Source organism: Salarias fasciatus, chromosome 20 (assembly GCF_902148845.1).
Source record: "Salarias fasciatus chromosome 20, fSalaFa1.1, whole genome shotgun sequence".
In the NCBI taxonomy this organism is placed as follows: domain Eukaryota; kingdom Metazoa; phylum Chordata; class Actinopteri; order Blenniiformes; family Blenniidae; genus Salarias; species Salarias fasciatus.
In genome coordinates, this window is record NC_043764.1 from 7,746,243 (window position 1) to 7,773,699 (window position 27,457).

At 40.9% G+C, this 27,457-nt stretch overlaps 1 protein-coding gene across 2 annotated transcripts in view; it reads right to left on the reverse strand.

Moving 5' to 3' along the window:
• The window catches only part of LOC115407889 (helicase ARIP4-like), a 76,013-nt gene that overhangs the window by 32,637 nt on the left and 15,919 nt on the right, over positions 1–27,457 (reverse strand). The window contains exon 2 of one of the 2 annotated variants that reach the window (XM_030118453.1): positions 15,517–15,673. In XM_030118453.1, the coding sequence (XP_029974313.1) occupies positions 15,517–15,625 (109 nt within the window). In that variant the 5' untranslated portion in view covers positions 15,626–15,673. Of the gene's footprint in view, positions 1–1,230; positions 1,371–15,516; positions 15,674–27,457 lie in introns of those variants that run through there. The other variant, XM_030118455.1, reaches the window with a different exon arrangement.

The window sequence follows — 27,457 nt, forward strand, 5'->3', positions numbered from 1 at the left end:
CAAAAATTTCTTCACGACACAGATATGAAGGGTACGTTCATGTTGAAGCTATAATATGCGAGAGAGTAAAACCAGGTTAGCCACACGCAGCGGCTGTGTGGTCAAACAGGATGCCGCACGAGTAAATACAAAGGAAAACAGGCAATTTTCTCATCCTTCACACACATCAACTCACTCCAAAATGAGCCTGAGATTACCGGGCATGTTGGTCACGAGGAAACCACAAAACAACACACCTGTTGACCCTGTAATGTGTCACAGAACGGGGACCACAGGGGAGGAATGTGGCCACAGGAAACTGTGTCAAAGGTCTGTGGAGGCGACCAATTTACCTCAAAAGTGCTCACATGATTCACAACATACCAACAGGCATACTTTTATATGTGGAGGAATCTACATGGTACAAGTTCAACGCAAGAGGAAAACCGGTACTTTGAAATGCTGAAATTATCACTACAAACATCAAGAAAATGCTGCTACAGTGCATCACTATTTCACTGTTAGGAGTCATTACACTATAAGACAAGAAGCCATTTTCAAAAGACAAGTCATAAATATGTATATCCATACACCATATAACTAATTAAAATACCAGGCCTTGATGTATTTATGCTTCTTAACATAAATAAAGACGCAAACAGGATTAGAGTTTCTTTTTGAGAGAAAAATGTGTCTGATTTTTACTGTTGCAATGGTCTTTCTCAGGTTTTTGTTAACTAACGAAAGCTGAGAGGCACTTAACATGGATTGTTACTCTGGGACTGGAAAGTACCTTAAGGATGAAAAACTGATAGAAAGCCTCCAACAGCTTGTCTTTAGACACATTTCTGTTGGAAAAGAGAAAAATGTGAGAAAAAAAGCGTCCGATTCAAATAAGCGGACAAAAAAAAAAACAAGCCTTTGTATAAAGCAAAAGAAGAGCACTTAGTTTTTGGGAGGATTTTTTTTGGGAACAAGGACAACTCCTATGACTATTTCATAACATACCTTATGAAACCTCTGAGCTGTGCTCTGCCTGAATGGTCCTGCTAAAGACTTGGCACAGCAGCACATATAGGTCAGTGTGATAGAAGCCCCTCCTGGGTCTCTGCACACACTCATGATGAAAAAGACAAAGCAGCAGCAGCAGCACAAAACACTACAAGAAACTTCTGCGAGGAGAAAACACAAGCTGCCATGCAGCTAATCACACACTAAGCTAGTCAGTCAAAAGAAATGTTTGGTACTCACCCATGTCATGTGGCTCAAAGATTGTTTTTTTTCTGTCTCCTACTCGGGTGAGAGATCCATGTCACCTTCCAGTACTTTCAGTCTGAGAAACTTACTCCAGCTGGTGTGTGGTCTCCTTTCGCACAGTTAACACACTTCCTCACTGTCCTGCCTGAGCCAAGCGTGTCAGAGTGTGTGTGTGTGCGAGAGAGTGTGCGTGCGTTTGTGTGTGTGTGTGTATGTGTGTGTGTGTGTGAAGCTCCCCACATCTACCCTCGCCTTGCAGCTTTACCGGCAGTCCCAGTGAGGACAGAAGGCCAATGGGACAATTACAAAACAATGAGTCGCTGAAAGGAGCCGCAGACCGTCGGGTGTAGGGCGCCCCCCCTCGCCGCTGACGCTAGACTGCTTTTCCTGTCCGCCTCCCCCTCCCTCCTCCGCCGCCTCCCTCTCTCCTCCCCCTGGCCAACTGACACAGGAGCGAGTGTGGCGTCACGAAGCCCCGCCCCCTCCAGGGAAGCTGCCTTAGGTAACAGGGGCAAAGAGGTTCAAGCAGAAAATGAGGATGAAATAAAAATAATGATCATGATACCCCCATAATTTATTTGATTTGGAGTCATTCGTCTGAGATGTGTTCCAAACAGAGCCAAACATTTAATTTCCACCCTTCACCCTGGATGATTGATGTGAAACAGACTGAGAATGAGGAGAGAATCTTCAGAAAATTGACTTCAATTGGATCAGCTTGACCAGAAACGATCACTTACAACAAAGCAAGTGTCTGCTTCAGATGATTACTTCGCAAATACAGATATAACAGGCATGACCTTTGTGTTATTGTGGAATGAAGGAAGAATTCCAGAGAGGAATAACAAGGGGATAAATAGACTTTCAAAGGGGGGAAATGATCAAATGATATTTACTTTCTAGTTTTCTTACTTTTATTGGAACTTTATTTGGTTTTATGAGACTTTATCACACATCAGACACTTCAGAACAAGCTCAACGCAGAGGACGGAGATAAATATATACACAGAGATTGCCCAAAATAATCAGAACAATAGAAAATATGAAGAGGAGGGTGGGTTAAAGTCAGTGGAAATTTGATGAAGGCAAAGAATAAACAATAAATGTGTGAGAAGAAACTGTAGGATGGAAAACATATTGAGGACCCAAAAGAGGAATGATAAAATCAGAAAACAGGGACAGGGGGAGAAGGAGGCCGTTTCAAAACAATACCATGAACCTCAGGACCCTTTAGAACCTACGTTGGTGGCGAGGGATTATCCCCACAGCTCAGTTTACACATACAGAGGGTGGAGGGTTTCAGTGCACTCTCACATGGCTACCGCATTCTAACCTACATTGCTGGGAAGCCTCGGGGGGAGGGGGCGCTCGGAGAGGAACAGGGAAGTGGGGGAGGAGAAGGAGAAGGTGGTGATAGCAACGGCATGGAGACGAGGACCAGGAGGACGACGACTGCCCGGTGACATGTGAAAAACGCTTGCTCCTCTCACACACACACACACACACCACAGTCACCTTTGCCACACTGCCACACTTCTGTTATCTGACCACGCCTTCTGCGAGGAAGAGGAGCTCGCATTTCACTGTTTACATAACCTGAATCCACCAATAGGAAGGAGAGAGGTCGAGAGATGTGTAGATGCAATTTGAGCCATGTCATTAGGCGTTCTGCTTTAGCATTAACTGCGAGCACTGAGAACGTTTTCATGTCGTACCTGAAAAAAAAAAAGAAAAATTCATGCAAAAGGATAAGGAGCCTGCACAGCAGGGAAGAGCAACTTTGATCATCATGAGAGCCAAAAGGAAAAAGTCATCCTCACTATTAGAGCAGGGGCAAATTGTCACTTATGACAAGTACAATAAACTAGAACATTAATCATTTGTCAAGTGCTTATTATTACAGAAACACACAACCACAATATATTGGATATCTATAATTATGTGAGGTCACTTCATGAAAAACAGCAATCTTAAATCTTATTTCAGCCAACATGCATACCTGATCATTTTTACACTGAAATAAACTGAGACACTCATGCAGTAATTTCCACTAAGTGAGTTTATTGGGTTACATGCGGCCTCGAGTTCTCCATCCCTGGTTACTGAATAGAACTGCCTAAAGTAAAAAAGAAAAAAGAAAAAAAAAAAAGCCAACTATGCATGAACTTAACATGGCAATACAATGTTGGAAAACTGTCACTGCTGTATTGCTGCTGAAGAAACGCTTTATTGAAGTCCTTTAAAACAAAGGAGCAAAGTTTTTGTCATCCTGAAAGAAATAAGTAAAATGTTTCGTCGAAGCAGGTTTTTGTGATTTCTCAAGTGACAAAACATAATCGACAAATGAAGGAAAAAAACAAGCCAAGCAAGCCTCACAGTTCTCCTTTAATGCACAGTCCTGCAAACTAAGTTAAAACAGGGATTTTTGTGTTTGGTAGATTATTTCTGGAACGTAGCAATGCTTCTTGGCATTGACTCGTGATGAATATGCCAAGTCTTCGGTGCTGCTGTCAAACTGGATTACAGTCTCTGGGTAAAGGATATGGAGTTGGCCCGGGTGGGGCTCCCACTTGAGCTTCCACGTTGGTTTATAAAAATGGGTAATTTGGATCGAACGCACAGAAAAGCGGACTAAAGAGAATCGATGCTGAAATCGTTTACTTCGCTGCTGCTCCTGAGGTCCAGACTGAACGTTGAGCCTCAGTGTGTGTAACGATACAGATGTTTTGCCTCATGAACAACTACAACTTGTAGAGTCAACTAAAATTTATTTTTCTAGTTTCACAAACTCTTACTTCACTTGGGCTTTCAAAATAAGCAACATGAAGCAGACCAGATGAATCGAAAACAATATGAATGTCAGTCATTTCAACAATGAGAGTAGTAATAGTTTAAATGAAATTACTGGGAAAATACACATTTCCATTGTATTCACAATGCAAATGACGACTCTGTCGACTAAATTCAAATTTAATTTAGGACCAATCAACTAGTCTGGGAAAAAACGGGAAAGAAATGCAGCTCAGAAAACAGCAAACCTTGTAAATTGATAGTTAAATGATTTAAAAACTGACAATGAAATATACTGTGTGCATGCTGTGCCATTTCAAGCTTTTGATTCACAATCTTCTAACAGCTATATTGGATATTAAATGCTGAGGTGCGAGGACGCCATTAGCATGAGCAGCAGACGTGGTTTGGTTCAAATAAATATGCAAATGTTTGGGTTGATGTGATTAGAACACCGGGTTTTTATTTATTTGTTTTTTTAAATGGCTCAAAGCACAGCGCATATACTGATTTGTTTTCTTTTTTGAAGAAAAGCATTCTGGCATTTACGAAAGCACTGCCGAGGGGAGGCTGTCAAACGACGCTGTAGCTCTGGCGCAGGCCAGTGCAATACAGTTAGTATATAAAATACATATTAAAATGTGCATAAAACACTAACCATCTAATATTTATAGTGTCTGCTCACGACGTTTAACCATTCAGAAAATAAGTTACTCCCATATGAGTTTGCATTTAAAAACACAAAAACAGCAAATTAAAGAAAATCACTAAATCCAGTGCAACATTTCAGTTTTTTTATGTTATAATTGAGGCATTTTTCAGGATCTATTTTATATTAGGAGAAGCAGAACTTTCTGTGAACAAACACCCGTCAAAAAAAAAGTCTACCTTTTCTTTCCTCTGTTCAGTTCACTCATTAACTCTGGATTTCAATGTTTAATCAGACATCGGCAGTGTATATGCCATGAGCACAAAAGACTTGAATAACTTATCTGTTCAAATTCAGACTCTGAAAAGACAAATGTTGACACAGTTCCACATTTTGATTCTGTTCTTTTCAGAAAAGTCAAGGATAAATGAAAAAGGCTGAAAAAATAATTTGATTAAAAACTTATATTTAGCAGAACAAAAAAAAAGGATTAAGAGATCTGAACACCAAACACAGAGAAGTTCTGACTCTATCACTGCTATCAAGTAATCTGCGTCCATGAAAATCCACTCACTAGTTTTCAGTATCTAATCTCTTCATGCACATATTCAACAGAACTCGAGTGGACTGAAATGCATATTTACATCACCCACAGTATTAGAAAGGCAAGTATGAACTGGATTAAGCAACTTTTGTTACAATAAATTATGATATCCAAGAAAATTCAAACTATTTTGTTTTTGTCAGTTTTTAGGTATCAGGACAACAGTTGAGTTTGCGATGGTTCTAGCTTCAGTTTTTTTCACTTTATTTTTCTCGTCATTTTTTTCAAACCACATTTTGACAAAATTTGCTGAGTTTAGTTACCAATGTTGAATTAAAGGTGTCTTTGCTGATTGGACAACTATTTCACCCAGACAGAGATCAGTGTCTTCAAAATCCTTATGCTGGACGTTCCCAGTCGGACAGCTGAGGGCTGCGGTTGCAGGAATGAATGTACATAAAAAACTTCTTGTGTCGGGACAAGGGAGCCTTGAGTTCACAGAATCACCTCTTTGAGTAATTTCACTGTGACCTGAGGTGAAGCTTTCAATCGGCACTGCGCTGCAATTCAAGAAACCACAGACCACATTCCAACAGTCTGAGGTGAGTAATTATGGGAAAAATGTCAAGTCTGCATTTTTTAGATTGTAAAAATGTCAATATTTAGTCCAAAGTTAAAAGTAGCTTTATATGCTCATCCTGTTGTTATTGACGGGATTTGGCGTGTGTTTGTCATAACCTTTTATGATAACCAGGAAAAAAGAAGAAGTAAAAACTACTAGAAACCTGATAAAGCTTTGCATTCATCTCCTCGTCATTGCAGCAGTCCAGCCCCCAGGTACCAACAAAACACACAGTAATACTGAAACCTATTTTATAAAAAGAGGAAGAAACTCTCACTCACCGCACATTTCTTTTTGACAATTCAGCAGCCATAAAAATCTAAACAAATCCAATCATAAAAGGCTCAAACAGGCTCGCACTAAATCTCAAAGTCAAAACATTTACACTCTGTTTTCAATAAGTAAAAGTTTTGAGCTCTGGAGAACCTGAAATCATCCCATCTCCTTGCTGAAGCCTTATCTGTACATGTATCCATCAGTTTCACCCTTATTTGGACATTAAACAAATACTTCTAACTTCTATCTGCTCCTTAAAAATGAAATCACAAAACCACCGGTCAAGCCAAAAACAGTTTTAACTGACTTATTACAGTAAATGTGAAACTTGCTCCCAGGATCCTGAGCAGATTGGCAATGTTGGATCAGAGGCGATTTTACCGTTTGTTCATTGCAAGATATTATATCACTGCCATTATTTATTTCTTTTATGAGCGCTGCCATCAATGGAAAAGTAACAACACAAATAAAGCAGCATCAGCATCTCTGGGTGGCACGAAAGTGGAGGCGGTCCCCTGTAGAGGTGGTCTCAGATTGGCTGGAGTCCAACTCTGGTCCAGGCTGAAAGAACTGGTCAGAGATTGTTGACCAAATGCTTAATGGGTGCCACAAGTTTGAGCTGCGAAGGTTTCCTGCAGTCCAATGCCGTGTGTGTGCATGCTGTGTTTAGACTTTAATTACTCGGCGCATAAAGGCAAATGAAATCATGTGAGACATGGCTCCTCCAGAGCTGTGCAACAAAGTACTGAATGTGTGACAGAACACCACATCATCTGGAGCTCTCAAGTTTGCCTCAGTGGAATGTTTCAGGCACCTTTCAGCTAAATGTAGCTTCGTCACACAAATGTCAGTTTCTCATTCAGTCTTCTACAGCAGAGCATGTGAAAGACAACATCCAGGAGACGGTCAAAAATTCAGGAATAAATCAAAAATAAGTTTGTGTCATTTTGTGACGACCATAAATCACTTGGAAGCAAGTGAAAATTCCAACAAAACTGAAGCATCGAATCAGGAAAGCATTGGGATTGGCAGATATTCCATGAAAAAAAAAAAAACAAAGAACAAACTAGCTGCTGTGCTAGCTGTTACTGGTATCATTAGGATGGATCTCAAACAGCTGTGAGGGTTCTTATATGTTCTGTAAATACATATAAAAAATAACTGACAGAGACAAATTCCCTGGAGACTCGTTCCGGCTGATGGGTATTCTTACTCGTGCACTTCCTGTGAACTGTTGCAGTGCTGTTCGCTTCTCTACAATCTCCTTCTGAACAGGGATGGAGATCCCGCTCCGCTCTGGGACTGCAGGGCAATCAGGCTTCTCTGAACGTGATGAGACCCGGTAGTGAGACCTGCCACATGACACAGGTGTATCTCTGAACTTTTGAACTGTGTCGTATCATAAAACAGCAGCGTACTTTCACAGCATTCACACACAGCACCTGGATTTGCTCTGGAATGATGGGACAAAGAATTAAAAAAAAAAAAGTCCCTCTGTACACTACCAAGCCAGTAAACAAAACTGGTTCACACTGATCACAGTGTAGCTGAAACTGAGAACTCTTCAAATCACCCAGGACTGATCAAGGATTCCCCACAGTTCTATCAGTAGCTAACAAACAGCAGAAACCGAGCCAATGTAAATGGCACACGCTGGTGACATGAATATGTGAATGAGTAGTGAAAATAAAGAGCTCAAAGTATAAGCGCTGCAGCCGACGCATGACTCGAGACAAAGATGGCAGGTGGCTTCACTGATGAGATATTGTAACTCATAATAAGCAAGCGACCCTGGTACCTGATCTGAAGTCAACACTCACACACAAACACACACACACACACACACACACACACACGAACTGGCAGGCTGGTGTGTCAGTATGTGGAGCAGCTGGTGTTACTGTATCACCTCCTACACTTCACTCTGTGCAGCTTTTAATCAGGTCACACACGCACGCACACATGCACACACACACACACACAGAGTTATGAAATGTGCTCCGCTTTTAAATTAAAGACAGATAAAATTAGGCAACTTCTTTGAGTATCACTTGTGAAAAATACAAATAATATCGCGACAATAACTCCATTAATTGGGAAATTCTGTTGCCGCTAATACTGCTTCAAAATCGATTTCCAAAACCAGCAGAAGAGCAATGCTCACTATTTTACGTTGTTTTTGTGCTAGTTGTGAAGCCTTTCACTCACGGCTGGGTATGAAAATGATGGTATAACACATATAGCACATTCATGCTGCGTTTGGTATGCATTTTACTCCTGTTGTCAGCAGGTTCACACACAGTAAAGCTAACTGTCTGTCGCTGCCTCTGAAGTGACCAATTTGACTAGAGAAAGCATCGCAAACACAGCAGGCTGGCAGAACAGCAGCCTCAGGATGGTACATGCAGTCTTCACAGGATCTATTCAGGTACTGAGGTTTAAAAACAGGAAGCAGCACCATATTCTCTCTGTACGATTCATTTCAGTTCAATCCTCAAGAAAGACATCCTAAAGGAATGTTGAAACTTGTCAATGAACCCAAAAGAATCATATTTCAGTCCAGGTTTATGCAAGTCCAGGGATGAATGCATCCTTGTTAGGCGAGCTCACAATAGTTCCCTGTATGTATAACCAAGTTACAGCAATGTTAAGAATGTGTCCTTCCCATACATGAACAGAAATTTGCTGCAAGAAGACAAAATATTTGTGCTTGGTTTGAAAAGATGGTCCAGACATAGGTGCCTACATGTGTCCTGAGGCAATGCAGGGAGAAGTGACATTTCCAGATAAATGCCTGCTGACGACAGGCGAAGAGAGGACACACCCTGGACAGACCGTCACACACACTCCTCAAACCTACGAGTCACAAATTAACCTCAAACTCACATTTTTGTTCTGTGGAAAGAAAAGAGAGAAACTACAGGCATGCACAGAGGAGGATGAGCAAACTTCACACAGACATGCCCCGAAGCATTGAATTCAACCAAAGATGCTCTCCAAGTGGAGTGAAAGTGATAACTGGACATTTTCTGATTCGAGAAAAATATTGCAATAAAGCAGAAGCTATCTGATGTGGAGCAGTGACATAAAATAACAAATAATTTCATCTGAAAATGGTCTAATAATCTGACTCACTATATTTTCATATATTTTTATTTATGTGCCTTATAATTTCAAATGAAAATAAAAATATTTACGAATATTTAATTTGATACGTACTAAATCTAAAATATGTTTATATTTTATTGTTTAAATTAAGCGCTCCACTTTGTTGTCGAGGTCGTTTCAAACTGTGTGTCCTCACAGAGAATCAATACAATAAACATGCTGCACATCACAACAAATGGTCCAAACAAGGGTGAAACTGTGACTGGAGCAGCACAATTGTGCAATAATTCTCTGTGGGTTTCTTGGCTCACACATTCAGTTTTTCAGGTTTAATCAAAAGCTGTGATCCTGGACTATAAAGATCGACTTTGTTCTTACAATCCTTGTTCTTACCTGCCTTTAAATGCAACAAGATCCGCGCTTTATAAAAGAATTAACTGGTTACCCACTTGTCCAATGTTAACAAAACAAAGAAGAAGAAAAAAAAAAAAAAAAAAAAAAACTGGACTGTGATGCATTCTGTCTTTGAATAACTAGGTGTTTTGAGGCATTTGTGGGAGGAACCATATTTTCTTGTTTTTCTACAGTTTGCATGAGTGACAGGGTGCTCTGCTCACCGACGCCTACGAACAGGCAGGGGAGCAACAGGCTAATTAACAGACTATTACTCTGCCTGCTCTCTGGAGTCATCGTGTACGAGTGAGTGTGTGTGTGTGTGTGTGTGTGTGTGTGTGTGTCTTATGAAAGATATGACTAATCTGCCTGACAGCCTCCTCTGAACTGCACAGAGCCAATAACATGCAGTACACACATACGCACGCGCGCACACACCTCAATCTGTTCACACTGCACATGTATGTAACTAACCTATAGTTAGCCCTGAAAGCCTGATTTATGCTAAATTCTGCGAAGCAGTGTTCGGAAAGGTAAGATACCCTGGCGTTAACCCTGCTCATGGGTACGTGGGGAGGACTCTCAGAAATTGGCAGGGGCATCACCAGCCCATTGTTTGAAAAAAAATGCACTGAAAATCTAAGAAATGTAAAGTATGTGAAAGTCTGTTTCACTCAGTGATTCTCAAGGTGTGTGTACAGTTTGTACTGCCTGAGAAAACAAGCAGCAACACTGAGAGCAACTTGGACATACAGAAGTGAAAACAGGCATGTCTACCCTTTATTCATGGATAATTTTTGATTTTTCCAACCCGACATGTTCAAAGCAGCAGCATCATAACAGAGACTTAAACATCAATGTAAGAAAAGATAAGAAAACGTAACATATCTTTGATTAATACAACTGTGAACATGTCACAGATTGAAAATCAATGCTAGATCTCCAAGTTTAGAAAGGAATCCTTGAATATGTTACACAGTCATATATTTTACACTACCTTGCTAGGAACAAGGATTCCTCTCATCTCTCAGTAATTCAATGGCCATGGAATGCATGCAGATATGAATGCTGTTGACCAAGAATGTCATTTCCCCTGACCCGTTTGAACTCATGCGGCTCCATATCGCCACACCGCCACTTCCCTGACACGCCGCCAACCCCGGGCTGTGATTACCGCGAGTCACTCTACTCCTGCTTAATCTCACAACTGGGTTCAGCGGTTCTTCTCAGCATCTGACAATCAGACCTTTAAGTATTTGTTCGCATGGAGCTAGAATGCTATGATGCAGAACGACACATCCAGAGTTCTGACGCACAAAGGTAATTTTATAAAAGTGCTGTTAAACTAAGAAAAAAAAAAAGTGCGGGGAGGTTCAAAACAACACACACAGTTCTCAGCAGATACATTCAAACTCTAATCAGCTAACTGCATTTTGTACTTGGTTTATATTCTTAAGGCTATGAGTGTAATTAAATATTTACATAACTACTTTCTGGGATGCAAGTTTGTTAAAACAGTTCTATAAATATCTGCAGAAGTGTGTCTTTGCATATACAGGTACTGGATATAGCGATGGTCGTCACCATGACGACGCCAAACCTTAGCAGAGAAAAAGCAAATTGTTCAAATTAGAAACTTGTCTGACCTTTTCTCATGTAAAAAAAAAAATAAAAAAAAAACCCCAGACATTACACATCTGAGAATCTCAGTAAAATATGGAGATGATCCAGAACATTCACGGAAATAAATGTAACATAAACCATGTGCAAAGAGTATGACTGCCATCAATACAACCTGACCATTTTAATTTGAGAAGCACTTTTAAAATAAACTGAAATACTTCAGCACTTCATGGTTGTCAGACTTTAAATTCTATTTTTAAAAAAATATTATTTTAACTATGAAAGGGAGCTCATGAATGCAAAAAACTTGTGCAAAGATGGATTGATGGGGAACAGGTGGAGATAAACAAAAACCCCAAGACAACAATGGAGGAAGAAATGTTGAACCTGGAGGAGGAAACTGTCGCCACCGAGGGGGCCGGCGTCCTGGTGACGGTTGTTATAGAAACCGTGGGACAGACGCAGGAGCCAGCGGGGGGGTGTTGATGCCACATAAGCAAAATAGACTTGCAAAGAGAGGAAGACAAACATGTAAATGTGTGCTTTTCCACCGTCGGACATTTGGATCCATCCACCCGAGTCTCAAGAAGCAGAGCGACGCCTGAACCCGTTAATCAGGCCAACAGCCACCAACATCTCAAGAAATCTGAACCGGGCTCGGAAAATTCATGGCCCATCAAAGACTATCATTAGAGAGTGAGAAGATTTGGGTAATCATGTTGATAGAAGACTGTTGATCTGTATGTCGTGAATGTTCTGAGGGTACTACAATCGTGAATTTAAAATAAGTCATCGAGAAGCTCTTCAGAAGGTTTTAAAAACCAGCCGATGGCTGCAATCGTGTTGGGGCAGGGACGGAGGCTGTAAAGTGACAACGTAAAAGAAAGACAGTCAAACCAAACAGAGCTTAGACGTCAAACAGATTTTGCCATAAAAATATAACTTGAAAATGTGAAAAATGACATAAGCAGAGTGAGGACTGGGTCAGGCCAACATGGACCAGTTTTTAAAGCTGTGGTACTCAGTTTTTTTTTTTTTCTTTCTTGTTTTAGAGTAAATTTGGTTTACTTTACTCCTCAGACTGATAACATGAGGCTGTAGAGACGGCCGCTCCTCAGTGTGGTCTGACTTCAGGCTGGACCACAGTTGTTGTTCTCCATAAATAAAAAAAAGCCTCTTAGATGACGTGAATCTTCTCCACCAGCTCAGACTGACTTTTCACTCAGTATGAGAGATGCTGAGCTCAATGGAGACTTTCAGCTGAATAACAGCTCTGGCTATGTTCATTCTGTCTTCATGACTTTACAGGACTTTTGAGGACCATGGCACAATCTCCGCTGACTGTTTCTTTCAGTGCTCTCCATGTTCTTACATTACAATGCACTTTATAGACCTTGACAGCTATTACAGCATTCAGCTGAACTGATCAACATCAGCTCACTCCTCCTGTGTAGATGATTAATTTGATATACTCTGAGCTACTTTTCTACAGCATGTGATCCAGAAGATGATGTAGTAAATGTACACTTGATTGGATGCGTGCAGTTTAATTTACAGAGCGAACAGCACAAAGAATTCCCTCCTTGTGCTTGTCGATCTATTCACACACTGGCAGAACCAGAATCACTACGACCGTAACGCGCATGTGAAGAAGTATGTCAAAAAAGTTCAGTTTAGTGTGTTTACACAAAACGGAGCACTTTCAAAAAGTTGCACTTTGGAAAAGCGTTCTCAAAAGCTTCCGTTTTCAGTGACTCGCAGCACACTGTTGTCTTGTAAATGGAAACACAAAAGGCAATGAAAACTTGCCCATTGTCTCTTGAAAGGTTGGATACGGTGGCCACCTGGGAGACCTTCAGTCACATGCCACCACTGCTGTCATTACGTGAATCTTCCCTGAAGTCTCACCTTTTTTGTTCTCTCTGTACCTTCCAGCACGATCTCTCACCATAGAACCGGACACTCCTCATCTGAGCCTCCTGCCTCCATCAAGTCTGCAGCAGGTGGATTAACTGAACTGAACTCGACTTGTTTATTGCTCTCCATCTCTGTACTTTCTAGTTCCAAGTAGAAAGCCGGTTTCTGCTGTTGAAATCAAGTTTCTCTTCATTATGCATAATGTAAAGACATAGAAGTGCTGTCACAATTGGTGTTTTGTAAATGAAAACAGAATTTCATTTAATTGCGTTATTATATATCTGACACTGAACTGTCAAAAAATGGTTCATTTGATTATTTTAACCTTGCAAATGAACTTTCCGTGATGCATTCCACATTGGACGTCAGTCTGTATTTCACATATGATATTTCTTCTCCTATCAAACTAAAAACCTGTACGAGCAGCGCCACAACTGGTTTCCTCCCAGCAAGGTTCTTTTGCCGTCTAGCGCAAGACATTGACACGCCCAAACACAATTCCGCTGCTTCACCGGGTCAGTTATACAAAATGTTGCACAACTGTTGTAGTACAAATGTTTTATAAGCCTGAGCAGTAAGCAAGAGGGTACAAGGACCCGAACCCCCTTTTAGTGGAAGCTAAAGGTTCATTACCATAAACACACAGACCCTTTGAGAGCCGAGGTACCTACAGAACCACCGTCACAGCTGTACTGCATCAGAGAACTCCTGCCGTAATTAGGACAACGTGTACGGTGTGTGTGTGTCTGTGCGCGTGTACATGCGTGCGTGTGTTAAGAGCCCTTCACAGATTCTCGAGGCTCAGCCGCCTCGGCCCAAACACAACACGCAATCTGTCATACCAAAGGGTTATCCAACGCTGACTCACTGTGATGAGAAGGTCTCTATAGACCGGAAACTTCCAGAATGCTTCGCTTCTCCCCGCTCTCGAATCTTTGACGTCACAAGACGGATTTAAATGAGCTACGAATTAACTCCAAGAGTCATCATGAGAGCGTTACGATCCAAACTGAACAAAAAGATGAGAAAATGACTGTTTATAATGAGATTGGGTAAGGCCCCCACTCTGCCCAGTGCATCAGGGGGAGATTTAAAAGCATTTTTCATTCACAGTCTGAATGACTATTGCATAAACGCAGCCACTCCACAACGTTTAATTGTCTGCCATGCCAGAATGAGTCCTCATGTTACCAGAACCAAGGTGACACCTGCTCTGAACAAAGACACATTCTCTTACACTCTTGAAGCCACTCCTGTCTGACAACAACTCCATCTGGAGACGCACAAGATACAATGACTGAAGGTCTGCATGTAAAACACTGACAAGACAGAGCAGCCGCTGAAGACTGTTGAAGGATTTGGAAATGGAGAACTTTAATTTCCTGCAAATTGGGATGCACTTTTCCACATTTTTAATTATTTGCAATCAGTCTTCAGGAAAAAAAAAACTTGATATCATTAATCCCTACATGGTAGAAAGGGTTCATAGAACATATCCTGGTGACATTATCGTGCAAGCAGCACAGCCTTTTTGTGGCAAACATAAAGCTGAATACTTTGAGTCACTGCAGAAATATTCTCAAACAACTTTTTTTTCCACACTGAAGACAGACACTACATACATTAACCACCTTTTTCAAAAGAGGTAAGAAATCTCAAACTCCCTGTTTGTTTACAGACAAACACTCATTACAAGTAAACATATACTCATATAATAAGAATGGCGAAGAGTCTTTCAAAGAACTGCTGATCTGTTTTGATGGTTGTATAAATACAGGAATCACTGTTGCAAAAGAAACATGTTATTTCCCCATGGCGCTTGAGGAGTAAACTCCAGAGATGATCTGTGAGTCCTCTGCTCATTAGTGCTGTCAATTTCATTTGAATTTTCCTCAAGAACACTTTAATTTATTTACTTGAGCTCTGAATCAAACTTTTCACACGTCAGTGGACTGGCTTTAGCTTTCTTGCTTGCACGTCATGTCGTCTTCAGGAAGATCTCTCTTCACGCTCATATTACATGAGAATCAAGACATGTTTAATAATGTAAAATAACCTCATTAAGTGAACTTCTCTCAATAACTTTGCACAAGATTGACCCATGTTATGTCACAGGATATTGGATAAGTAATATTTTATTCAATCACACTATCTTATGTGAATGCATGTAGAAGGTTAGAGATGTCCTTCAAGCTGTTATTGATCTGATGTTAATGTCAAGAAACCCTGAAGCTGCATGCAAGCCGCATGAACATAACAGGGTTTACTGACAAGCTTATTCCTCGTTGACTCGACTCTAGTTTAATACATCTGTTCATTTTGGGACTGATCAGGTCTGAACCCAGCATTCTGACTCACGGTGTTTCGCTTCATCTTCATCGTCTCCATCGTTGTCGTCATCACTGCTCGTGATGATCTCCACTTCTCTCTTCCTCCTGTTCATGTGTTCCTCTTCGTCATCAGACATCCTGATCCGGTGGCTGCTGCTACCTGAGCATGTTCCCGGGAAAGGCTCCTGAAACACGGAGGACAGGAATGATCCGGGATGTTCAGTAAACAGTTACTGTTTTGCTCCTCACAGACAGTGTGAGAGTAACGCACAACCTAGACGCATGCTTTAAATCCATAAAAACACAGAAGAACCTGAAAGCACATGTTTAATTATCCTCACAGGCTTTGGCCAGCCGCAGGGTGAAAAGGCTGCTGTGAAAGATGATCAGTGTTGAGAAAGATTTTGTGTAATCATCAATTACAAGCTTTTCAACATGACAGATGAAAGAGCTGATGATATTAGAAAAACATTCCCCAGGTTTTACTGTTTGGAGGCTAATTGCTAATTGATTTCCCTGCTGTATCAAGCGAATAAAAAATATCTATATTACTAGACTTTGGATGTTGTTCCTGTTGTAGCCACAAATGTAAAAGTTTAACATTTTTGGTTCGAAATATTTACAAACGACCCACAAACATCATCAGAAAGTTGCAGAAAAGAACGCACGTTCACCAGCTAGGAGCAACCAAGTCAATCTTGCAATATCACATTGTACCACAAGATGGTGTAGTGAGTCACTTTACCACTCCTCCTGCCACAACGGAAGAAGCAGTGTGCACACATTCTGGTGATGAATTTAATTGGTTAAAATTAAAAGGGTTAAAGTACTTGAAATGCACAAATCGTGACTCACTGCTGCCCCCCAGAGCACCGCTGTGCAATTGCTTCAATCATACATGCTGCAGCTTTAAGAAGCCAACATTAAAAAGCGCCATCTTCAGCCCACATCGTCGTTTCATAACTGTCCATCAAAGCATGAAAAATGCAGTTTTTCTCTGTGAAAAACAAATACAGACATACTTGTCAAAGCTGATGTACACATTTGTGTGTAAGCCATCAACAGGATATTGAATAGCATTGTGGGGAGAAAAAATATAAAAAAAAAAGGTCTAATTCAATTCTCAAGGGTCAAATATTTTAGTTAATAAATATATAACAATATACCACAGTTTGAAAACATGAAACCAGAATGAGACTGTTGCACCTTCCAATGTTTCAGACTTGGTAAAATTGAGATTTTTATTCACAGGAGCTTGTAGGCTTTGTGGTATATTAATGCTTACTGTCATATTGGACTACTGACAGCCAGTCAGCTTTCCCAAAAAGAATGAATTCCAAATTTATTATTGACTAGGATTTACACTTATTTCTGTGGGCATTCTTTAACAAATCAGATTTTTTTTTTTAAATCTTGCTAATCCTGTCTGCAACAGGACATTACTCAGCTACAAAAAAGAAAAACTAAAGCTGTTTTCTGCTCCACGTTGAGGACACGCTGATCCCCTGCTGCTGCCAGCAATGGAAATATGAACTTAATGATCAATACGAGAGAGGCTATTTGTGTCTTTTCCTGTCCCTCCAGCACAGATTAGGCGTTTTGCTGAAAGTTTCAACAAAAACTGGTCAGAAAGGCATTTAAACCCCCAATTTTCAGACAGCAAGATGTAAAAGAAAAAGGGGGAAAAAGTCACGACTTGCAGATGAAGGACGGCACTGCAGAGCACAAAATTGACAGGACAAAGTGTGCCAGAGAGAAAGACACAGAGCGCTGAAGAGCTCTCAAGAGTTTCTCGGATGCTTTTAAAACTCCATCTCTCAGCAGGATGAAAATTACCCTCAAATGACAGGTAGGATCTCCTCCTGAGCTAGAAAAAAACATAATCATAGACTGGAGCCACACAGATGATGTGCTTTTATAATGAAACAGAAAAACACAATATAAAGCAGCATTAATGTGATATATGATATAATAATATCCTATTTATGATGACACAAAGTACTTACATTAAGTCAAGAGTAATGTCATAACTTACATTTGTTGGTTTTGTACTAAAGCAAAATCTGTACTTACGTCAGTAGTGACTATCTTCTGGATGAAAGGCTGCTTGGAGGCCGAGCAAAGCCATTTGTTCAAAAGATGTACAACTAAGTCCACCAAGTATGTCAAAAACACACACAGTTAAAATAGCTCACATAACTGCAATGAAAAGTTAAAACACTGGAGAAAACAGTCCAGCTCACACCCCGTCTCCAACCTAAACGACACGCCATGTGTCAGAAAAAGTGAGAGAAGGACGTGAAATGGGGAAAAAAAAAAACAAAAAAAACAAATCAGAGCTGATTGAGCAAAACCATCACAAATGGCATTTTTTCCTTGTTTCTGGCAACTAAACATAGATATTTAAATCTGCACATCACAGAAGACGTAAAATTATCAATTTGGAGTTGTTGTTTTTTTTTAAACTCACTTTGATCCAACCATTAGTACTGTAGCAATAATGCAATAATTTTAGTCTTTTTGAATTCACTTTGACAATTAGATAGAAAAAAAAAAGAACAATTCCATTCCAAATTAAATAACAGCAGCCAATAATGTAACAATGCATACAACAGGCTGCTTTTCATTAAGATGTTTTTCCCTTTTGTTTTTTTTTTTTTAATTACAGGTTTTATGCAGTTTGTTTTTGAAAAACAGGCATAGTTGATTGGAAAGTCATCATATTGACTCACTGAGTGTAGATACTCTACTACTACATTATTGGCAGTTATGGGTTGTTGTTACAAGGACATTAATTCGTTGTTCCTCCACTCAGAAGCCCAGGGTTTTACATTATGTGGGTGACACTTCTGAAGCCGTTTCCTGATTGTTCTGCGATTGGGGATCGATTCTTCCGGGAGAATTTGTTCCAAAGGAAGAAAAGCACAAAAAAAGTAAAGTGCTTAGGTTTTATTTATCGAAATCCCTAAATTACAGTGAACATATTTTAGTACAGCAGTAGAAGCCAGAGACTCAGCCGCTGTGCGCCGGTATATCCTTCCGCGGAGCACTATGCTTGTGCTGATCTGTGTGCATCAAAAAGTTATTTTAATGGATTGAAAAGATGACACGTCTTTTAAAACGTTTTATAACCATTCGGATTTACTTCACGTGCTAATACGCCATCCCCTGGACCACTGGAAGGAGTAGTTTGTCCACTTTCGTCAGTCCAGCTCTGTCTCCTTTTCACCTCCCGCAGCTAAGCTAAGCTATGATACTGACTAACTATGTTACTAACTATGATGCTAACAGCTGGGATCCAGCCACTGGATGCACAGACACAAAAAAGGTATTTATGAGCTTATCTCACTTTGTAAAAGATAGGGATAGGGCGTGGGTCCAAAATCTTCGGAGTATTCTTTTAAGTGGCTGACACTCTTGGATGAAAACAAAGGTTTTTATCTTTATTTTTTGAGTGTGCCCTCCCACGCAGACGAATGGAGACACAGAAGTGTCACAGCACCCTGACGGGCTGCCAGCTCACCTTGCATAACGTTACACAGCCCATTACACAACAGGTAACTCCGGCCAAGCTGACTTACAGGTCCGACAGTGCCGTTTACAGGCCTCATAAATCTAACCAGGATTAACTGACTGGGCTAGTTACTGGACTTAAAAGGAAATCAGTATTTAGTATCGTACACTATAGTATACAGTATTTTTTTTTCCTGATTCTGTATGTTCAGATCATCAAGTTGAGCGACATGATCATCACAACAATCCTGACACTGATTGCGCCTTATTTTTCATTCAGTCATGTCAGAGGAAATGAACTAAAAACCTCCTTGAATCAGCTCAAGGACAGGTTGAAGGACCCCCTGACCACACACTGGCAATCACTGCTGCTGCTGCTGTGCCGACTCTCCTCCAGACAAGCAGACCGTTTCCCACCATGAAATGAACTGAAGCTCATTTTCTGGTTATCTGGAGTTTGTGGAGGACAGAATGTGATCTGAGGTTTCAGTCGCTTTGAAGGAGTCTGACAATTAACTCAATCTTTGTGGGGTAATGGTGAGGTGCAGCACTCACACACACGGTCAGGTGATTATTGTTGCTTCTGGTCAACTATCATTTGTTACAAGTGTTTTTGTGGGTGTGTGAAGAAAGCTTAACAGGATGAATTTCTGTTTTCTGTATTGTCTGATTGATGATCTGCTCTTATTTGTTTGTGTGTGTGTGTTTTTAATTCCTTGTCAGTTTGGGGTTCAAACAGGCAAGTGAAGTCAGCAAGTCAGAAATGCCTAAAAGTTCCAGAATTATCCTGACGTGGCCGCTCACCTGCATCACTTCTGCTTTTCTTTTTCATCAGCCATTGTTCTCACCTCACAATACTCCTTAAAAATTCCTCTTTTCAATGGTGAAAAGTCTTCACTCTTTACTTCTAAAACCTTTTGTCGTGTCACTGTGACCCTCATTTCTTCAACGTCAGCGCCAAACACTAGCTGCGTTCCATTTAACCTTTTCATTTGTTTCCTTTTCATGTCAAGTGTTTTATAGCTATTTAATTTATTACTTTAATTTGAACTGAATTTAGCCTAATTGAGATTAGAACGTTTTCCAGGACAGGCCTGGTTAAGATCAGCAGCAGCACAATCCAACAACGGTCACAAAGTAAACAGGCACAAATACAACACAGCAATTTCAAACACATGTCAACATGTTCTGTGACATTCAGTATTCTTGAGGTAATTAAAATTTCCAGTTCTGTCTCCTCATTAGTAAGAAAATACCTTCAGAATGACAGGCATAAAAAAAGTGGAGGTCATCCCCACCCACATCTGACTTTTCTCTACTAAATCTATTCTTTAATGACTGTGAACGCCAGTGCCAAGTTTGAAGAAATACTTTGAAGGTGGTCAGGAGATATCACATTATTGAGAATATCTGCGGTCACAGTGATCGTGGAGCTATTACTTTGGCAGTCAAACTCTGACAGTTCATCCCTGAAGGCGCGCTAGACATATGACTGAAAACAGGACATACAGCGCTCAGGAGTACAGGGCTGATCAACAGAAAAGTTGGACGTATCGCCCTGTGGTTACTCGTTTCGATCACTCAGTGGATCAGCTGATAATAAAATACTGTGAGGCAATGGTTTCACAAAATTAGGTCAAACTTAAGGTTACAGTGACTGTGACTTGGACTTCAGCCTCTTCGTTATAAAAAAGAAAAAGTTCATTATGAAATGACAGTCGACATTCAAAGAAGATTCCTCAGTCTTTGGTTGATCCAATGGAAGGAGATTGGATGCATGATTAGGACCAACATCCACCTTCTCCATGCTACAACCAAGGCTCTCAGGCGGTGTTGGGGCCAATCCCAGCTGACTAAAGTCAAAAAGCGTTGGTTTCCAGTCCATTACAAATGAATTATTACCACCTAACAACCAAGACACAAAAGGTAAGCTTTGCTGAGTTATTACAAAAAAAAAAAAAAAAAAACCCAGCAAAATTTCAGGTTGCGGTGATCTTAAAAACTATGCATAAAAGCCTCCTCAGGTCAGCTGTGGGTGGAAGTGAGTATGAACCAAGGTAAACATCACCAAAAGAAAGACAGCAACCTGAATAAGGAGTGGCTCTAGTCAAACCATCAATCTAACACAATCATGTTATATGACATAAATCCATCGTCTACATCCGAGTTCAGGATAACAGGAAGCTGAAGTCAATCAATCCCAACTGATATAGTATAAAGATACACCAATCACTCATTCACAACTAAAGGAGCCTCACAGTTGACAACCCAAACAGCTAAGAGGTGTCAGAATCATGATACTGTTAAGACCACAGACACAGAGCAGTGTTCGGGCAGAAGCCAGGAACAGGCACATATAGAACCCGGAACAGAGACATCCTTATGTAACGTGACACGGTGGCGCACTGGTGGCTGGAGAAGTTGGCTGAGTGGTCTTTGGTCTTTCTGTGCTCCCATTACTGGTGCATGGGGGGGGAAAAAAAAGATGCCGTTTGTGCGTCTGTGCTTAAGACAGCCATTCAGCCTCAGACATGCTGCTAAAGGCTCTGTCTTCCAAAAACACCCCTGTTACAACAGTGAATTCTACTTGTGGCTGCTGATTCCTAGCGATTAAACTTCATGCCCATACAGAACAGAAGTTATAGGAAGATTTTGTTCAAGCAGAGCGCATGAACATATTGAAACAAAATGAAAAAAAAAAAAAAACTAGATAGAAAAACAAGCTGCAATTTTTCAGGAGTCAGCGTCAAAAGAAAACACTCCAAAAGTAACCTGACATGACTTACACACACTCCTAAGTAGGCCACATGAAACTCCAGCAGACTATACTGTACTGCTTGTTACTGCTCTACATAACTTGGAAGTCAAACCCAGCCAAAAACCACTTGATTCCCTGCCATTGAGCTTTATGTAACTCCATATACTGGAGGAAAGCACGCCAAACTATTCTGCTCATGTCAGGCCTTCAGGCTGTAAAACAACCGTTGCGTAACGCAGAGTATATGTTTGCCACTTTGAGTTGGTTCGGCTTGCGGATTTGACGCTTTCTTCGGTTTCTCCTCACCTGACTTGACCCCAAGGAAACCACCGGGATGCATTCAGAAAAAAACTTGAACAAATAGAAGGCAATAAAATGGAGCAGCCCTGGAATAACAGAAGTGTGTTCTGATTTGAAGAAGGAGAGATCACTCCCCAAAAACTACAGCCTCAAATATAAGTGAGGCGAGAGCAATTGACTGATACGTTTGGGAAAACAAGCTTCAAACAGGCTGAGTTGTTGCAGCGGATTGCATTATACCCCTCTGTGCAGGTGTTTGTGTTGCTGTGTCCATGTTTGCGAAAGCTAAATCACAATCTCGTCTACAAATGTCAGCTCTGGCCTGAGTTTTACCCTGGCCTGATATTGGATCTGCCCCACAGGGTGTATCCACATGAGGTGCTCTTTGTTTCTGCTCTGATTTGATTTTTCATGGAGCCGATGTCAACCAACGTTCAGCATCACTGCAGGACTTTTTATTTTCTGCTTTTCTTTAGTTTTTAGATGAAGAATTAAGCAATTTAGTAGCCCGCATCCAAACCTTGAGGATTAAATTATTTTTCTTCTGCAATTCACTAAAATCACATGACCTGTGAAGAGCAAAGTCTGTCTGGGAGATCTGTATCATGGAAATCTGTGAAAACATATAAGACTGTTGTCAAGTAATGGCATCAGATAATAGGGCTGATTTTTCTTAATAAAACTATTTCCACCGAATGTTGACACACAGAATTAATGGTAGTTGAAAGCAAAGTATGTTTTTTCCCCATTTGAAGTGTTTTTTTCGGGATGTCGAACGGACAGAAAGCCCTGCGGAGAGCCTCTAATGCGTTTCACTGTCTTTCACACCACCAGCTCTTTCAGCACCGACAGAGAGGCATTCGAGGACAGTTGAAAACGTCAGTCAACGTACAATAAAATCAATTCAGACCTTTACTGGATGACTGTGGGCCTGTAAGTAATGCGGCGTGTCTTCAGCAGCCAAAGAAAAGACTGAATCTGTGTTGTGGGGCAAACTTCTGAAAACAGGTTTAAATGTCAAGTATCTTAAATGAGCTTTGATTGGCACGGTTTCCACATGTTTTAGGGTATCTGTGGCACAAAAAAACTGGCAAGAAAACAGACCAATGAAAGCAGTGTGTTTGGCAAGTAATTATCAACGCTGCTATTTTGTTTACAGACCACAAGAGTTGAAGCACAAGTTAATCTGTTCCCCAATACCACAGATGTACTGACTCTAAATACTTTTTCTCTACGACAATTAATTTCATATGCTGAGAAATACCTTTCCAGACAGCAAAATGAGCAACAGATGCTTGAAACAACTTTTTCCAGACATTGATTTTATAATATCTTATATATTATATAGTTTTTTAACTACACTTTATTGTGAGAACATCCTTAAAATGAGAAAAGCATGTTCAAACTCGACCGTTCCAGACAAAAAATTATAAGCTGTGACAATATTTGCGGTTGTGGCTTAAAATCTTTGGTCCTATAGTGGAAAGGGTTTCCATAGGGTCATATTACAACTGCAGACACAACACAGTGTGACTGCTGAAAATAATTTGACAATTAAAGTGACAACGCCAACACTGCACCAAATCAATAGTGTGGAGATCTTTTGGAAGACCGAACACCTCATCTTGTCTGAAATTTCCACACACTAAGGCTTCCGACAGCTCAGTTTTTGGTTTGCTTCTTGGGTTAAGAAAATCACGCTGCACAATATAACATGACGTGTTGCATACATGATAATGTTTAAAGTGAAAACGCAGCATTTTCACGTTTCCAATTCAGAAAAATTAGCGTTTACGGGGCAACGTTTCAGGAGAAACGCTGAAAACATTGTAGTTGAGCATGCCAGGTCACGAGCTGGCACTGTTGGTTGTTTTTGTCAGGAAACCACACACACGCGTGCGCAGAGAACAACACACTATAAGCATTACCAATGGTGAATACACAGACAATCGCACGGATGGACAACAGAGTTGGATTGCTGTGCAAAATAACTGTTCACCATGGATGTGGTGCACATGCACAGTGGCAGCATTTGAGAAGAGTTGTTATCCCCCGTTTCCATGAAGAGCGTTTTCAGAAAAGCCACCTCAGGAGAAGTTTTCTGACAGTTATGTTTCCAGAGACTCTGGCCACCATGTCAGAGGGAACTGCCCAGATTAATCCTCAAAGAAACAACATAACACCTTCCCATTTGAATCACTAGTTTTTGTTTGAAACACAATTTGCTGGTTGTGTTTTTCTGATCACTGCATCAAATGCACCGAAAAAGTTCCTCTCCACAAAACAAACAACTTTGAACTAATTCGAACCTTCCTAGAAAGGACCTGTACACAGATGGTCGACTGTTTAAATGGAAGAGAAACATTTGCGTTCGACCCGCTCACAGTCTTACCTTACATAATCTCACACAGCAGGCCAAGGGGGGGGTCCCAGGACATCTCATTCAGCCAGCATCGCTTTCTCAAATAGCATTGCTTTCAGCTGAGAGAGAAACTATTTCAGTTCTTTGAATATGGAAACGGGATACTGATGAGGGCCATAAATTAAAAAGCGAACCACAGAGAGGGATGATTTAAAAAAAAAGTTGGATGACTGATGGGGGGAAATGGATAAAGACATGAGAACATGTGGGAGAGGGGCGTTGTTTGGAGACGGGGGGGAGGGGAGCAGCCTTTCAGTCTGTCTGATGTCCTGAAAACACCCCCACAGCCACCGGCGGGGGGGATGGGGTACTTTAACCTCAATTTCTCAAGTACCAGAGGGGAGAAAAAGTAGGACAACAGCGAAAGGCCGTTTCAACATGAGATCACCATGTATGTGTGGGATCACCTCCAAAATGACTAATCCGTTGTTGGTGTTGGACAAAAACCGCTGTGTGAAGATGTTTGTGTGACAATCTCTGGGCAATCGAGTCGTAACATTTGTGGTTTGTAGTTATTTCAGATGTTTCCATGTTTCTGTCCCCCATGTTTAACACAAGTTTTGTTGGACACTACAATTTCTGAGGTGGTTTTTCCTTGTTTGGGAGTGAAAATATCTTGACTCACATGAACAATCAACACTTTGCGGTCAGTTCATGAGTAAGAGGCTCTAGGTAAGCAATATGACAGAGAGAAACGGAAAAAAGAAAAAGAAAAAGTTAAACAAAAATGTGTCAATCACATCCACTACAATCGGAGAAAAGAAAGCTGAGTGACTTTTGGGTTTTTATCTTGGCCAAATGTTGTTTTAGTGTTGTCAAAATTCAGTGTTGTAAATGATCAAATGTAAGTTTTGCAGCATATCTCTAATCATAGATTTAAATCATATGTGTTGCAGTGGGAGGAGTTTTCGGGCCACAGATCATCTGATTATCTTGTGACAGCGTCCAAAAAAATCCACTCCAAAATGTTGGACCTCATCCACGTTCATACACTTTCCCTGTAGATAAATGCTACTAAAGCATCTTTTTGACTCAAGGCTACCTTCCAAGATTCATATCCTGTATGTAGATAACTTACAGGATAACACTGATCCATGTTGCAGCAGTTGTCACAGTTTTCAGTAGTTGTAAAGTCGAATCTATTGTCACACCCAAAAATCCAGGAAGCACATTGCAGGAGTTTATAAATGCAAAAATACTTCCAAACATACACTACTCCAAATGCATTTTAATAGCTTCATTTTAAATTTCTTGACTATTCTTTTTCTCCTGTTTTATCTGTTTTCTGGTGTCTTGCTCTTTTTCTGTAATTTTATGTTTCTTTCTCTTTGTGAAGCACTTTGAATTGCCTCCTACGAGTCATGCTCTATGAATAAACTTGCCTTGCCTTAAATCACACAGCCTATACGAGGAGACTTTTAAGTCCATTTTCAACATTTTGCCTCAGTGACGGCGAGCACACCGCTTCCATGATGTCCTCTGCATGGCAGTACGTAATATGGGTAAATAGCACAGGTGCTTTCTTACAAAACACTTCCACACTTCACATTTGTACCCTGAGACACCATGCAATTACCTCTTGAAAGGCCCCTCAAGAAGAAAGAGAGAGAGAGAGAGAGAGAGAGAGAGAGAAGAAATAAAAATGTATAATAAAGAAGGTGGGGAGGCAGTGAGAAGACAGCTGCTTGCATAAGCTGCCTTACATAAGATCTGGCTAATAATGCCACCGTTCAGCTTACCAGAATAAAGTTATACAAGACATATGCCCAGATGTAAGGACATTGTGTGTGTACACACACACACACACACACACACACACACACACACACACACACACACACACACACACACACACACACACACACACACACACACACACACACACACACACACACACACACACACACACACACACACACACACACACAGACTAATTTCACTGCTATTGCATCCTTCACTTTCAAATCACCTGAAAGCCAGAAAATCACATTTTTTAACTCCACTTCCTGCATTCAAGCCTCTATCCCTGTTGGTCTGAGTGATATAATCCATTTCCTGACCCATTACCCCAATGTTAACCCAAACCTAATTAGACCCCTTTGAAGACACGACGCGGATCAAATACATCCTCTACTCTGGCACCCTGAGCCACGAGCCACACACCAGCACGCTGGTTTTGTACCTGGAATTCATACGTCAGCAGTGCTGTGTACCAGGGCCTACCGCGGGGGGGTTTAATGTGTCCCACATTGAGTCAAAATGTCCTCAAAAGTCCAATTTGGAACAATGTCAAACATAATCAAATACAATCAGAGCTATTTTTCGGATGAGGCCTGAACAAACGACAGAAAAAAAGTGTTTCACAATGACTTCTTTTTAAAACGGTTGAAGGCCGTTCTCTCGTACCTCTCCCGTGTCAAACTTAATGCCAGTTCTAAACATCATTTTCATCCTTCGGCACTGATAAACCAACAGTCTGAAGTCACGATGCGGAGTGACCACCCGCTGCAGGTCACATATTCTCAAGAATAATAAACCCACCAGCACCTCGGCCTGCAACTCTGAAAATGGATATTGTGTAACACTTTCCTTTTATATTGAACTGGCTCACAGACTTAGAAGATCTGCATCACATCCCCTCGCTTGTGTAACAGAATTACACAATACCGAAGCCTTGTGGTGGTGGTGGCGGTGGTGGCAGTGGGGGAAGGAGGGAGGGAGAGAGGGGGTTAACCAATCAAGTCCGGTTGCTTTCATCCAAAGACAACATCACAAAGACATACAGAGACTGCTCAAATACACGCTGCATTAGTAACATGCAGAAAAGGCCTTTTTATCCAGTGTGTGCTGGACAAGTCTCTGCGGCGTTCATCACCCCATGTGAAGGCTCAGAGCTGAGAGAACGCCGAGCGGTTCTGTATCAAAGCACTGATGAAGTCTCACGACTTTTGTGGATGTGAACTAATGACTGTCCAG